We start from the raw sequence: 16489 nt of genomic DNA on the forward strand, positions 1-16489 counted from the left end.
ATCAACTTGCGACCGTTTTATGATCTCCCATTGTGCCGCGACCACATGCAACGCCTACCTGGCCCACTACCTGCCCGACCCGGCCATCCCGGCTAGACCGAGTCACGTAAACAAACGGATTAGCGTGCGACTTGTTTGGGCTTTAGCTGACCCACCAGCATCGGGGCGACCTGCCCACTTCTGTTTCCGATTTAGCCATTGAATGACTTTATATATGATTATATATAAGCTGGCACACCTGAAGGTGAATAGACCACGTCATCCGTGTCCCAAGGGATATGGAAAATCAAGAATCGATCAGGCATTAAGGCGAAATTATAGGGTACAAATCTATTATCATATTATATAAATCAATCAATAGATTACATATTCTATCCATACATAAGTTTCATGTATAATTTGATATGCGAGCAAGCACCAACCAACAAAATAATCTTATAATATATCATTAAAATAATGATAGTATTATAATTCATAATAACAATAATTAAATAATAATTATGCAAATAAATAATAAAATGTTCTTCTTATATTTCTTCATTTTAATAAGAATAATAAAATTTATTATTATTATATATACTTATATAAAATTCATAATCAAATACATATCAAAGATTTACATGCAAGAGCTCTCAAATTGCTTCTAAGTGATATGGGAATAAGGTATAGGTTTAATATTTAGATGAAGCCTATAGTCATATAAATAGGGTCCTTATACAGTTTAAAACATACAGTAATATTACTAAAATTTTAAATTAATCGGCTGCGTTTACTAAACACAAAAACTTTATATATAAGCAACAAAATGTAATTCCAGAATTTTTGTCTGTATTTTGAAGACCTAAACAAACGCTAACAGAAATGCGTCCATTATATAAAAAAATAATAATAATAATAATAATAATAAACATTATTTTCAATTTTTTGTAAACATTTTTTTAATTTGTATAAAAATCATAATAATATTAATTATTACATTAATATGGAAATATATTCATGTGTTTGTTTAGGTCTAGTACAAATACGGAAAAACGTTTTATTTATTAGCTATGAATATTATATAGGGCTTTTTATACCTCTAGCGTATTCTAATATTAATATTAATATTTATTAGCGTATAATAAATTAATATTAATTTTAATTCAACAGTTTCTTGACCATTTAAAAAATCCATTCAATTGCATTCTACAGTGCCTAAATTTATTAACTGAAAAAATATTTAAATAAGACAAAAATATATATAAAATGATATCAAAAATTATATTACATGCTTGGTCACAGTATCAGCCTTACATATACATATATATACATAGCTCGCATGCATTCGTTGTAAATATGTATGTATATACAAAATGTAAATCGAATTCGCTTAAGCATCTACTTAGATGCTGGCTAAGCAAACAGTTTTCGGTCAACGCGAAGGCAAGTTCAAGTGCGGCTTATCGACGGGCGGGCTGTCAGCAGTGAAGCAGCTGAGTAACTGGCATTTACATTCGCACACACTGATAAGAGCACCAGTGAAAGAGTGAGAGGGAGGAGGAGAGAGTGTGCTTCAACTGATGCAGCAGGGGCAACTGCGACTGCGATAAGCGAATAGCCATAAACCAATCAACAAGCGTCTGGGTCTCTGGCTCTAACCTGCGGTCCGTTGTCTCTGCAACTGCAGCAGCAGCAAGTGGCAAGTGGCAAGTGGCACGCCAGGTAGAGAGTTTTTTCTTTTTTGATTTGATGGATTGGTCGCGTCGCAGCGATTTGTCAGGCCTGGCGGACATGTTGCTGCCTGTCGCCGCATGGATATGGATTGCATGCAGGTAGAGCTCGGCACAACAATTAAATTAAGTGCCCCTGGCCTGACAATAAAAACAACAACAAAGCCACGTCCCCCGCCCAGCCCAAAAGGAACGAAAACAAGGGAACTCCTCAATAATAGCTGACAGGCAACTCAATTACAGTGGCTGCTGCCATTTATAAAACGGCGCCCGAAAAAATGCCGCGCTTAATGGAAACTTTTTAAACGGCCAAATAAGTCGGAATGTCATCAATTTGAGTGCAACTTTTGCAAAATAAATATTTTACCACTCTTAAAAAATACCAGCATATACATACATATATGTATGACATGTATGTATGTCAGTGAGGCTCGCATGATCTATTGCCAATGTGTTTTTCAATCAAATCGAGCAATATGCTAAATAGGTTTTTATCTGCCTCAATATGTATGCGTATTTGTTGTCTCTCTGTTTTTATGCAATTCTCTTGCTACTCACATATCATATCATGTTTTACTTTCGTATTTCTATCTTTTTCCCTATATTAATCTTTAATTTTTGTTGCCTTTCTCTGTCATGTCTATCTATTCCCCATTCTTCTCCCTCTACTTTGAATCTCTTATCTTCATTCTAATTCATTCTCATTTTATCTGTGCCTTATAGCTTGTTTTTCCTTTCATCTCATTTAGCATGAGTCTATATCTATATCATCTAATTCTCACTTTGACTCTACAATTTCTCTTTAAGGTTCTCTCTTTGTGATCTTTTATTTTATCTTTTGATTTCTCATTTACTCTGCATATATGTAGCTCTCATTCTGCTTTACTGATTTTTCTCTTTTCGCTCGCCTTGCCTTTATCTTTATGTCCTTCCTATATTATCTAGCCCTCTATATTTGTCTATATGAATCTATTTCATTAGCTCCTTTTCTCTACATCAACAAATGATAAAGTCTGGCCTAATTTAGAAAGTTGCTCTGAAAAGTTTCTTTTCCCTTGGATTCCTTTTCAATTAGCAAAACAATTTGTCCACCTATAAGACCCGATTTCGAACAACTTGCGTGCTTAGAATTACGTCTTGTTCTCAGCTCTACTCCATTCGAAATTTGCTTTATGGTATTTCGGCATTATTAGCGACTTACCACTTCATTAGCTTTCGTAGGCTTCATTAAACTTCAACAATTTCAATGAGCTCGTCTGGGCCAAGACTGGCTAATACTATATCTATGGCCATACATCAACAATTGAATGGAAATTCATTTGGATAAGAGCACGAGAAGAGACGAGAGTCTGGTGGAAAAAGTTCGACCAAAAATAATTATCCCAAAGCCTTGAGCTGAGCTCTGTCAGCAGCAGACGCACAAAAAATATATTGAAGCTGCTTTATAATACAAAATATGATGATAGAAAATACGCTTCTATTTCCAGTTGGCTGCCAAAAGAGATAGAGAAAGAGAGAGAGAGAGAGTGAGAAGGGGGGAGGGAGAGAAAAAACTGGTCAGAAGTATAATTAAAAAGCCATTTATAATAATTTTGCCGAATTGTGACCCAGTCAAAGCAGCACAGAGGCCACAGCACCCCTCGAGCAGTGGCCGGCACTTGAAGGCGAGTCCAGTCCACTTCAGTCAAGTCCAGGTCCCCATAAATACGCACATAAAGCGACAGTTCGCCGGCTGCCTCAAACCCAGCTTCACTTTGTGGAGCCGAAGCCCCCAATGCCAATGCCATTGAGTTTGAATTATGTCAGCGCAGTAATAAATTGCTCAGGGCATTAAATTAAAATATACGATACGTGTGTGTATGCGTGTGTGTGTGTGGGTGTTCGTGTCGACTAGAGCGACACACACTCGCACACACACACACACACAGACAGGCAGGCAGGCAGCAATGGACGCCAGCCCAATAGGATTTGTGGCGAGAATTTACTACAAAATGGCAAAACATGTTTTGCACACACACACATACAAACGAATATAAATATATATGTATGTACATAGTGTGTGCATGGAAATAAAATAGGATTTTGAGGCATTCATTTGAGCCTTGACAACTCTTCCTTTTTAGTCTTCTCTCGGAGTTTAACGTTTCGCGCTGTGGGCGACATGGCCATCATCAAGGTGAGCGGCTGTGCGCAGAGCTCTACAATATTTCAATATACATACATAGATATATAAAGTGGCTCTGTTTTAACTGAAAATATAATGTTGAATGGAGAATAAAGATATCGTTTGTTTTCAGTTAAAGTATTTATAGGTGTTTGAACAGTTCGTTTCATGAGCTTAAAGCCATAAATGCTTTACCCTGAATGAGGTATTTTAGAAAATTGAAATTCAAGTAGTTAATTTTCTTATTTATGTTTAGTTTTTTCTTTTCGTTTCTATTTTTATTATATTTGTTACTTTATTTATTTGATGTTTATTTTTTTTTTGAGAATCCAAGTTATTTAAGAGCAAATTTGAAGAGACGAGGAGCTGGGCCCCAATTTCATGTGCTAGAGGACTAGCATATTCAGTACAAGGTATCATCTAGTCGAGCATTGCCCACGAGAGCACTCTATGGTTTCTCAAATTCGTGCAAAGCATAGAATGAAATCGATATCAGACTGATATAAATGGGAGCCTGAGACCAACAGACTTCGATTCAATGAAAACAATTCATAGCTGGCCAAATTCCAGGAGTTTCTAGTATAGCTAAAACAGATTTAACTGCAACGCCTGCAACTCGCACAACTATGAAATTGACTCATAAATTGATTTTGTAATTGTAGATATTTTTTTTGTATTCTATTAAATTCTTATGAACTTGTTCACAAAATACATATATAAAACAGTATATAATTTATATATTGCATACAAAGTGACTAAATAGTAGCCTTTGTACTATATGATTCAATCCATTTCGTTAAGATCTGTGCGGGATTGGCGATCAATGTGAACTATTTACATTGAAACTGAAGTTTCGATCAATGTTGGCAAAAAAATAAATATATATATATATATATAAATTACTAATTCATGTCCAAACTATATGTATATAAAAATGGCTTAGCCGGAGCAGCCACGGCAGCCACAATGAACGCATTCAACGATGCGACCCTCCTCGAGCTTGGACTTCGGCACGCGGCAAATACAGTTGGTGCCAAAGTTGGTGTCGCGTGTCTGGATACAGCGCAAGCAGCATAGATTTTCATAGCCAGCCTTCTTCCATTTAGCTATCAAATTGCTGTCGGCGATCTTCTCCTTCAGGCAGTAGTCGTAGAGCTCCCGGCTGATGGCTTTGCGGCGATAGAACAAATCGTAGATGTAGCGCGTCTTCTGGTGATGGATCTTAAAGATGGGCCATAGCGACTCTGTGATACGCTTGCCTTCATGTGGCTCCGTCTCAGCTGCAAAACCCAATTTTAGCAAATATTCCAGCAGCACATTTACATACTTGCATACACACATACATATATACGTCTTTGTATATCTCCGTATATTTGCTTGCAGTACATGAGGCGGCTTTCAGCCTTTGTGCATACCTTCGCGCATTTTTTGTTCCAGCTCCTCCAGTGTCGGTTCGATAAGCTCCCAGCCATCTGGCGGTGGTTTGCGGCTACGGCGTACTTTAGGCATAATATTTTTCTTATATATTCCTTTCGAAAAATGCTTCAGGAACAAATTTCACAATATGACAGCAAACTAAAATAAAGCGTAAACAGCTGTCGATTGCTGGAAACTTATAGTGCTATAAAACACTCGTACCACAAGCCTGCCCAGCACTGTCGGAGCTGTTATCGATTTGGCTATTTGCCCGCCAAGTTCGCCGTTTGGAAAGTACTGGGAAAAATTTGAAATGAACGTTGGAGGGAGTTTTGTTGCAAAAATAAATGGCTCAATTTTTAATTGCAGTAGCACAACTGACAAATTTCCATACAAATAAAATATTGAATATTTAACAATCGATAGTTGAACATCATCGATGCCGTTTTTTCATCGAAATGGGCAGGCAAATATTCAAAAATGCGAGTGGGATGCAATAAATTACATACATTAGCCGACTAGTGAATTAATGAGTATTCAATTCAGAAATTCTACATGAATAGCTAGGAAATTAAAACAATATAATATTCAAGATTGTAATGGAATGATTGCCGAGCAGTATAAATATGCCAATGAATGTGCTTTAAAGCAGTGTAGTCCCAGTGGAATTTTTAAATAATTTATTTACATTATAATATTAAAAAACTACTAAAACAATGTCAAGCTTCTTTAAATGGTTGATATGGTTGTTTTAAGCCCTGGAGATCTGGTAGCACTGGTTGCAATAGGCAGACTGGCCACATCGATAGCTCTTCAAATGTATCGATAACAGGTTGCCGTTTATTTTCCACTTCAGTGTATATGTAATCGTAGAAGTAATGAGTTGATTGTTTTTGTTATTTCTATTTGGCCGTCGCGTGTGGTTGATATTGTACTAATTTTGTTGTTGTTTTTTTTTTTATTTATTATTGTTAAATATACATTTAATCCTGCATTGCAATTATCAATTGCTAAGACAGTCAACGAATACATCAATCAAACAAATCCAATACAGCAAATCCAAATGTAAGCAGAGCCAAAACCAACAGACGCAGTCGAAAAGATATCAGTCTGTTTCGTTGGATGTCTGTGTTGTGTGCATGCGAATGTAAATGTGAATGTGCAGCAGCAGTAACCCACAGTGAAGCATTTGGCAAACTAACCCACACAACTTCAGCGCAGCTTCACACGCGCTATAAAACAGTTGTATTGCTGACTGCGGAGGCGTCCACTTCGTTTTGTCTGTTGTGTGTTTCGTGTTTATTGTGACAATAAATGATAAATGACTAGCTAATTATATGGGCAAATAACCATACCCAAGAACTACTGCTGTGTATGAGTGTGTCTCTGCCTAACTTTAAAGTAAGACAATTTTATTAGTTATACTACATACATACATGCATACGTAAATGCGTATGCTTTATTATTGGTTTGTTATGACGCAGTTGTCCCTCTCACTCTCTTTGGTTGTATTTGCTGTAACGCGTCACTTTCATTCATAAGTCCGTTGGCTTTCTTTACGGCAATACAGAAGACATTAACAGCAGCAGTAGCGCCCGCAGAAGCAGCAGCAGCAGCGCCAACAATAACAACAATTACAACAACTATGAAGCACTTGGCCTTCGCCTAATGCGTGCTCTCACTTGCTTGCTCGCTCGCTCGCCTGCTCGCCTATTCTCGCTGTTTCCTCTTTGCTGTTGCTCTCCCTTTGCCCATCCAACAGTGATTGCTATTGCATTTCCATTCATTTGGCGATTGGCGCGTACGCTTTGATTGTCATTCGCGTTCGTTGTATTCAGTGCATGGTACGTAAAATAACAAATTTAAGCACACACACACACACATGTGAATGTGTGTATGTTTGTGTGTATATACATATGTATGTCTGCTCACAAAGAGAGATCGCCACCCCCAATCTGCTGGCACATTTAAACGCCCCCTTTACGGGGTGTCTGTGTCGCAGTGTGTGTGTGTGTGTGAGTGTATATATGTGTGTGCGTAATGAGCGCACTAAATCTGTATTGTTTGGTTTTTGTTTTCACATTCCTTTAATTTTGCCATTTTGCGCAAAATATAATATATTACATATACATATATGTATGTATGTGTATGTACATATTGTTCTATTCCCACACACTGTTATAATTACATATGTATTTATAAATCAGTTTCAATTTCAGTCCAGTCATTATTTTGCCGGTTACCTGCAAATTGGTCATAGCGTTTATCTAATTTGCTAGGCGTGTAAAGCTTCGCTAAGACTTGGAAGTCAACGAAACTTACGCTCAGATATCGATAAGATATAGTCGAAAAGTCGACAAAAATCAAATAAAAACCAAACTAATTTCCAGGTCCAGTTTGCCAATATAAATTCGAACACTTTTACAAGCAGTCCCAAAAATTCGCTATAACTTAAGAGATGTACATACATACATATATTATATAATGCTTTTGACTAATGATTGCATGATAAATTGCCATTAATGATCTTTTTCCTGTATACCAAATGTTAAATCAGTTCCAAAATGTCAAAGCTCTTCAGACCGAATCGCATTAATATAGCATACATATATAAATATATGTACATACATACATATATCTACTGCTTTACATAACGTGGAGGCAATCCAAACACTTTCCCAAATAATGATAATAATCGCAATATGTGAACATATTCACATATTCGTCACGAGTTACGTTTACTTCGTATGATCGACTCAGGTTCCCAGAGAACAATATTTATGGCCCAATTATTTCCTTCATAAAAGCATTGCAATATATGTATGTATGTTAATACATATACATATATCTCCCTCTCTCTATCTCTCTTTCTCTCAGTGATGGCAAAATACATTTGTTTATTTTTAGACACTCCAATTATATGCCCCAAATTCACAATTTCATTTTTCACTCCCAGAGATATGTTATATACAAATATATTTAATTTTTAAGCTAGGAATTATTGTACATATATCTGGAATCTTGTATGTTTGAGTGGAATTTTGGAGTCGTCGTCAAATTCAGGAATGAAAAAAAAAAAACCACAAAAAACTGGTTGATAAGCTCAGGCCAGGCAATAGCTCATTTCAGTAACGCTTTGCATGAGCTGATGCTGTTCAGCTACATTAGTTCGATTGCATATGTATAAGTGTATGTGTATGTGTATGTGTGTGTATTATTTCACATACACATACGAGCTGTACTATCAGATAAATGTAACTGAATCTGTCAGCCCATTGGCATCACAAATGCGCGCTAATTGCCATACAAATAGTTTTCCAATTCGACATCAGAGAAAGTTTTGATACAATGCAATACCAGCTATAAATAGGTGTATAAATAAAATGTATAATATAATATGTAACAAATATCCAAAGTCATGGAATTTGAGGGATCAAAGAGAATTTAATTTCTAGGAAAAACTTTGGTGTATTCAGATGTAAAATTGGCATCATGAAACAACTGTTATGAAAGTATATTAAATATTTTAAAATAAAATACAGTAGTATATTTAATTCATATATAATTTTAATCATGTTTCCTTTCTTTTGACTCCACACAGCAAGGGCCTCATCATGGAGCCCACAGCTGGCGGCAATCTGTTGGAGATCATGGATCTGGCACGGACCCTGCGGCAGGAACAGCTCTTCATACAGCATGAACAGGCGGCGTTTGCACAGCTCACGTCAGCCTTGGAGACGAATGCGACGACAATAACCGAGGTGCGCACCCATATTTGTTTATTAAGAATGTCACGTCTCACTGTTGCTTCACCTTAATGATCTATATCCACTTTGATCTCTGTTCAGCTGGCATACATCTGTGCCCAACAAAGACAGAACCTGCACGATCTGCTGCTGGCCAGAACGGATCACGATCCGTTCCTCTGCTGCCGACGTGCGAGCACCTACGACAATCCGAAATTCGTGGACGCCAAGAAGGTGTTGCCCTACGAGGTGTGTAACAACTAAATATCGTAGAGAGCCAGAGAGAGCGGGAGCTGACAAGTCTATATAAACACGCTGTATATATGGTATATAGGGTGCATATCCATGAGCTAACATATCAGCTGGCTCTGGACTGCCCAGACAACAAAGAACGTCCGATGTAAATGGAGGAAATATTTTTTCGTTTCGCTCTGATACAGTTATAACGTAGATTCATGTTTTATGCGTAGTTATTTCCATTCAGGAAACTTTTTTTTTTTTTAGCTCAAATGGAAGTCGGTAACTCTAAGTCGTAAATTGTAAAAATAATCGTAAATTTGTAACGGCTATCAGCAACTGTATCGTAGGCAACTGCATTATAGGGTGTGCTAGTCAAATTCCAGTTGCGACTGGTTTATGATAGAGTTTATAATAGGTAGGAGTAGGCGTGATCGAACCCATATAGTATATAATTTTGATCAGGATAACCAGCTGAGTCGATATAAGTAGCAGCAATTCTTGCTTGTAATGCCTAGAAGATTAGAATAGTTCGGGGTGTTTCTTAGTCAGGCACTTCCGACTAGACTTGTTGGCATTTGCCATAAATGTATTTCTGATTAGCTTTGATACGTCTATAGAGTGGGCAGACGAGACCCTTGCATACAGCAGGCATACATACATCGGTAAATTGTAGGAACTACTATATCCCAGTCACATAGTGCAGCCAAAGAAATTTCTGTCATCAGCTGATTATATATAAATATAATCTGTCCCTCGACAATTTCTGCCCTTGGACCTATACCGTTTATTTAAACACAGCTTAAAATTGCTTCTTATCGATAACAAAAAGATAGGAACATGGAAATACATATGTATATATAAGTATATACAAATATGTATATACTTATATATACATATAGCCATATCGATATAGCTTATCAACTAGATTAGGAATATGACTGGGAAAGCTTTTCTATTTTACATTCGAATAAAAACTTTTTAATATTTTAGAATAGAAATAAATGAGTTAAAATGGTCTTAACATTAAATTCAATTAGGAATATTTATTTATATATATTTAAATGGGTCTAAGAATAGATATATGTGAATCTAAACTTTCCCTAAATTTAATTTAGCTATAAACATCTGTTGTCAATGAAGCTAGACTAGAACTATATAAATAGAAATTTTCCTGAAATAATAATAATGCTTTTGCTTCGATCCAACAATTCCAGCACGCTCTTGCCTATGAGGATCTGTTCAACTATCTGTACAATACGCCGTATTTGCTGGCCCTGTCGCTGGCCACGGCGGATCGCTTGTCGCTGCTGGCGCCGGCGCAGCTGGGGCAGATCGTCAACACGATCGCAACGGGCCTCTACGGCAACGCGATCAACACCAAGGATGTGGAGCTGCTGCTGAAGCTGCTGCGCGAGCTGATCGAGCTGCAGCTGCTGAACAGCGAGCAGCCGCGTCGCCTGCTGCGCACCAATGGCAGCGCCTTTGCGAGGCTCTATCATCGACTCGTCGAGTCGCTCTTCTCCGCCCGAATCTTTCTGACGTCGGCGCTGCACGAGCCGCTGATGGCGGTGCTGAGCGAGCACGATGTGCTGCTCGACGTCGACCCGCACAAGCTGCTGCAGAGCTTTTCGGCACGGGAGCGACAGCGGCGCTTCGGCGAGGACGACACCAGCGCCGAGTACCAGCGGAGCGTGGCGCGCTTTCACGCCGAGACGCTGGGCAAGCTGCATGCGCATGCGCAGAGCTTCGTGCGCAGCCTGCAGCAGAGCTGGGCCTTGTTTCCCAGCTCGCTGCGCTGGCTGCTGCAGACGCTCGGGCAGCAGCTGCGGCAGACGCAGCGGCACAGCGACCACGAGATACGCCAGCTGCTCACCGATCTGGTCTTCACCCACTTCATTTGCCCCGCCATCGTCAGCGCCGACCTGCAGGGCATCATCGACGTCAACGTGGGCGAGCAGATGCGCCACAATCTCAATCAGATTGTCCAGCTGCTGCAGCGCATGGCGCTCAGCGACGAGGCCAGCGAGCTGACCCAGCTGATGGAGCTGCTGCTGCTGGGCCAGACCGGCGAGGATGTGGTGGCCATTCTGCCCCAGCAGAGCGACTTCGATCGCGCCCAGTTGGCCATCAATCAGCGCGAGCTGCAGCAGTTCGCCGACTTCTTTCGCCTGCTGGCCGCGCGCGACGAGTACGACGTGTCCGCCGAGGAGCGGCAGCGACTGCAGCGCATCCTCTCGCGCATACCCAAGCCGGAGGGCGATCGACCGGCGGCAGCTTCGTCCATGGCCCCGCCCGAATCGGTGTCGCCCGAGAAGAATGGCAAGCGCTCGAACAAGGGACTCTTGCGGCTGGGCAAGGCGACGAAAAAGAAGCTGGCCAAGGGCATGAGTTTCACCACCAACACGACCAGCAATAACAACAACAACAACAACAACAACACCAGCAGCAGCAGCAGCAACCACAACAACAACCACAACAGCAGCAGCAACAATCCCTTGAGTGACCTGAGCAATGGCAGCTCGGCCAATGGGCACAATGGCGAACTGGAGCAGTGCTCCTCCTCGCACAGTGGCAGCAACACCAGCCTCAGCTCCTGCGGCGGTGCCAGCAATGGAGCAGCCGTGGCAACTGCTTCAGCTGGGCCGGATGCGGACACTCCCGTGGAGGGGGATGAGCAGGTGCTGATGTTTAGCATTTACAATGCGGCGTCCAAGAACAAACTGAAGCCGCTCACCGAGGAGGACCTGCTGAAGATGAACTGCATCGGGCAGGATATTGCGCCCGTGACTGTGACGGCGGCAGCCGCATCCTCCAATGCGGACGATGTCAGCAGCTTGGATGCGATGCGACGGCCCCATGACGACGCCTCGATCGGCAACTCGGATAATCTGGAGGCGATCAGCGAGGCGGCCCATTCGGCCAATCATTCGGTGGTCAGCTCCCTGGACCTGGAGGAGCAGCAGGAGCGCGATGCGCACGACGTCGAAAACGATGACAATCTGTCGGACATGGTGTCCGCCAATGTGTCCGGCCGTGGCACGCCCAACATCAGTGGCCGGGACACGCCCTCGTCCCAGGTGACGGATGGCGATGGCGCCGGCGGCGACTTGACCCACCATGCGGCACGGCCCACGCCGCAGATGCAGAAGATGCTGCTGTCCAAGGCGCGCTCGGACATCGTGGACAAGTTCTGCAAGTTCGAGCTGAAGAAATTCGAGGGCGACGAGAACGTGAGCATCATCTCGGACACCTGGTCGACGGATGTGCTGGCCAGCGATTCGGAGACGACGCTGGACGCCAGCAGTGAGCAGCAGCGGGAGCGCGACCGGGACAGGGAGCGGGAGCGCAACTTTGCCACGCCCCTGATACCGTCCGCTGTGGTGCTGCCCGGCGACAACAACAACTTTGTGGTGGACGCGCTCGCCCGAGCAGCGGCCCCATCGCTGGACGCCTCGGACCAGCGCTCAGAGTCCAACTGGAGCACGGATGTGCTGGCCAGCGACTCCGAGAAGCTGGCCGAGATCGATACGGACGACAATGCCAGCATAACCGCCAAATCCGACATTGCGGCACCCATGGTGCCAGCCGTTGTGCTGGACGACGGGGAACAGACGCCGGGCAGCAGCGGCGACGGCGACGGCGACGCAGATGCGGATGCCGATGGCAATGGGAATGCCAGTGCCAGCGAGCGCAGCCAGGAGGACTCGGCCTTCTTCGACGCCGTGAACTCGTACGAGGATGCGCATCTCTATCAGTTAGCCTCCTCGCTGGCTCGCAGCTCGGTGCGCACCAGCTACCATGGCCTGGGCAGCGACAGCGGCGACAGCAGCTTCCAGCAGCAGTACAAGTGCAGCGGAGCGGAGGGCCGCAAGAATATGCCGCTCATGGGCATCGCCTGCATGCGCCGGCAGACGTCGGCGGAGAGCAGCATCTCCAACCAGAGCCTCAACCTGGAGGAGCCGGCCACCACCAGTCAGGCACAGCAGCAGCAGCAGCAGCAGCAACAACAGCACCACCATCATCATCACCACCATCACCATCATCATCATCACCACAAGAAGAAGAAGCAGCAGCAGCAGCAACAGCAGCTGATGGCAGCCAACGATCACCATGACCTGATCGACTTTAGTGACTACAGCGAGGACAAGGAGGAGCCGCCGGGCCTGGTGCAGCAGCTGATGGACAAGTTTGGCATCGAGCAGCAGATGCGCAGCGGTGTCCAGCATCGTCGCATCTCCATGGAGCAGCGCACGGCCAGCGAGGATGGGCGGCGCAACGGCATCCTGGCGGGCGGCAGTGAGCGCCGCCATCAGAGTCTCAATTACGAGAACCACGATATCATGCTGCACGCTCTGCTGTCCCTCAAGCCCAAGACGGACGACGACAAGCAGCAGGAGCTGCAGCTGCTCTGTGCCCAGGCGCAGCAGCTGCAGCTGTACGATGATCAGCCCGCCGCCACAACAGGAGCAGCAGCAGCAGCAGCAGCAGCAGGAGGAGGAGGAGGAGGAGCAACAGGAGAAGCAGGAGCAGCCGTCACTGCTGCTGCTGCTGCTGTTGCTGCAGCTGGCGGACAAGGCAAGCCCAGCAAGGCCACCGGCGCCATACCAAAGAGCATCAGCTTCGATGCCAGCGCGGACAAGGACAAGCATCGAGCGCAGCGGGATCAGCGGGACCAGAGCGCCGGCATTCTCAACAAGCTGCGGCAGGGCATCTTCAAGAATCGGCGCAGCAACAACAGCAAGGCGGCATCAACGTCGGCGGCCAACCAGCGCTGCATCATCAGCAACCACAGCAGCGGCCTGGGCGATCCGAATCGCGGCGTCAGCTTCGATCGCAACGCCGCCTGCGCCAGCTTCGGCGCCCACTTCTGTGATAGCAGCGAGGACATTCTGGCCAAGTACAGGCGCAAGGTCAGCAGCTCCAGCGAGGCAACCAACTCCGATTCCACGGGCAATGGCCACGGTCTGCCCCAGCCGCATGGCCAGGCCATCAATGGCGGGTATGTAGCAGCAGCTGATATCCCTGTCTATGACATGTAATATCTCTCTCCCTCTCTTCCGCTCTCTCTTTGTCTCTTTCGTGTGCAGGCAGCTACCTGGCGTGGTGTTCAGCAGCGTCAAGCAGAAGCTGCGCACGGTTCTCTCAAAGACTGACCTGCACAGCGGCGACTTCCGCCAGACGACGCTGAGGCAGCAGGACGCGACGCCGCTGCAGCTGTACCTGCAGATCCAGCTGGCGCAGTGCACGAGCCTGCAGCGCCTGCCGCAGATATCCCATGTGGCGGAGGCGCTGCGCTGTTTGGCGCAGCTGGAGCGGCCGCAGCACGGCCAGCTGCTGCTGGAGCTGCAGCACGATCTGCAGCGCAGGCAGAGCTATCTGCAGTACCTGCTCGTGCATCGCCAGCAGCTGTTGCTGCGCTCGGAGCAGCTGGAGCAACTGGAGGAGCGGCTGCGCGGGGAGGCGCGCAGCTGCCAGCGCTGTCTGCTGCAATCGCTAGTGCGTCTCTATTTGGGTCGCCAGCAGGCCAAGCTGCAGACCTTCCAGGCCGAGTTCGCCCAGCTGAGCGTCAGCGACGAGCGGCTGGAGCTGATCGAGGAGTTTATCGAAACTCTGCTGCAGGAGTTGGCCGACAGCGGACTGCAGAACGACTGGCAGCGGGAGGCGGCGCGCGTGGCCATCGAGCGACTGCTGCTGGAGCAGATGTACGAGCAGGTGATGTTCCCCAACGAGGATGCCGACGTCTCCAGGGACGGCGTGCTGGCGGCGCACATTGGCAAGCTGCAGCGCTTCGTCCATCCGGCACATCCAGCCCTCTGCATTGCCCAGGAGTTCCTGGGCGAGGCACCCTGGACGTTCGCCCAGCAGCAGCTGTGCTACATGGCCGCCTACAAGACTCCGCGCGAGAAGCTCAACTGCATCATCAAGTAGGTGTTGCCTAGTGTTTCATATTTGCCAGTATTTCATTGAGAACTCCTTTCGCAGCTGCATCTCCAGCATCATGAGCCTCTTGCGCATGTCCAGTCCCCGTGTGCCAGCCGCCGACGATATCTTGCCCGTGCTCATCTACGTTGTCATCATGGTAAGTGAGGCTCCATCTGCCAGTTGAGCACTCGAATGATATATTTCTATATTGCATTCCAGGCTAATCCCCCGTATCTGCTTTCCACCGTGGAATACATCAGTTGCTTTCTGGGCAAGAAGCTGTACGGCGAGGATGAGTTCTACTGGACGCTGTTCGGCTCCGTTGTTAAGTTCATCAAGACTATGGACTACTTGGACTAGGTTGTTATAAATATACATTGTATATTCAGATATTTGTTAAGCTCAAAGTATTGGATCGCGACGAGTTGAATTCTCTGTGTTGTCTCTGTTCTTAGCTCGGTGTCCAGTAAGCGAATGATATATATATATATATAAATGTCTCTACTCTCTATAATGTAAAAATCATTTGATTGAATACTTCGCATATATTCATATATGTATTCATGTTTAACATTGTTATTTATATTGAAATCCAAGATGTCTAAATAATCCCGGCAGCTGCTCATCAAATTGAAATTTCTCCCCATGGCCGCCTAATATACACATATTTGTATACCCGTACATACTTAGTAGGTACCTTAGTGCACACACATATATAAATAAATACATAAACTTAGCTACATACATATATATACTTATATATATATATATATAAACATGCACGTAACATGAAAATCAACTTAATATTCCTTATTGTGTAACACAAAATAAAATATGTAAAAAAAAAAAAAAAGATGACAGAATTAGTTTTCATTGTAGATTTGACAATCCTTGGTTTATATGACATCATTTATTCTATGGATTACTATAAATGATATGTGATATATTATAGTTAGCATTGAAAATGAGATATGTAACTATCATAGAGAGTCAAGAAACTTATCTGATAGTATGGAAAATATTTTATATACATATATAGATTTATATTGAAATTATGATAGGCGCATAGATCATATTAAGTATTTTCCGGTTAACGAGGCTCCCAATCATAGATACGCATATCATTTGCACAAAGAAATTATCAATAATGAGAGTTATTAAATATTGTTCCCATTATATGGAAAAGATTCATCATTCAATTGAACAAGTACAAGTAGAAATTCAGATATAGTGCTGCAATCCCATTCTTATGTATTGAGTGACCCCGTCCTATACGTTGAGTCAACTACGAC

At 44.0% G+C, this 16489-nt stretch overlaps 2 protein-coding genes across 3 annotated transcripts; one reads left to right on the top strand and one right to left on the bottom strand.

The window, feature by feature from the left end:
• Positions 1–4513: 4513 nt before the first annotated feature.
• Positions 4514–5505, bottom strand: l(1)10Bb (BUD31-like protein). Its single transcript, XM_030388292.2, has 2 exons — positions 5289–5505; positions 4514–5153 (listed from the first exon to the last, which is right to left on the bottom strand). The coding sequence occupies exons 1-2, from the start codon at positions 5380–5382 to the stop codon at positions 4813–4815; spliced, it is 435 nt and encodes a 144-aa protein (XP_030244152.1). The 5' UTR covers positions 5383–5505; the 3' UTR covers positions 4514–4812.
• Positions 5506–6124: 619 nt separating this feature from the next.
• Gapvd1 (GTPase activating protein and VPS9 domains 1) lies at positions 6125–16052 on the top strand. Of its 2 annotated transcripts, none has more exons than XM_018108914.3 (7): positions 6125–6354; positions 8891–9050; positions 9138–9284; positions 10490–14274; positions 14363–15199; positions 15258–15354; positions 15417–16052. In XM_018108914.3, the coding sequence occupies exons 2-7, from the start codon at positions 8904–8906 to the stop codon at positions 15555–15557; spliced, it is 5154 nt and encodes a 1717-aa protein (XP_017964403.1). In that variant the 5' UTR covers positions 6125–6354; positions 8891–8903; the 3' UTR covers positions 15558–16052. The 2 variants fall into 2 exon arrangements, with proteins under 2 accessions (XP_017964403.1, XP_089121101.1); XM_089264975.1 differs by lacking the exon at positions 6125–6354 and adding an exon at positions 6401–6690.
• Positions 16053–16489: the final 437 nt, after the last annotated feature.

This window comes from Drosophila navojoa, chromosome X (genome assembly GCF_054131105.1).
Source record: "Drosophila navojoa isolate 15081-1374.11 chromosome X, UAZ_NAV_1.0, whole genome shotgun sequence".
Lineage (NCBI taxonomy): Eukaryota > Metazoa > Arthropoda > Insecta > Diptera > Drosophilidae > Drosophila > Drosophila navojoa.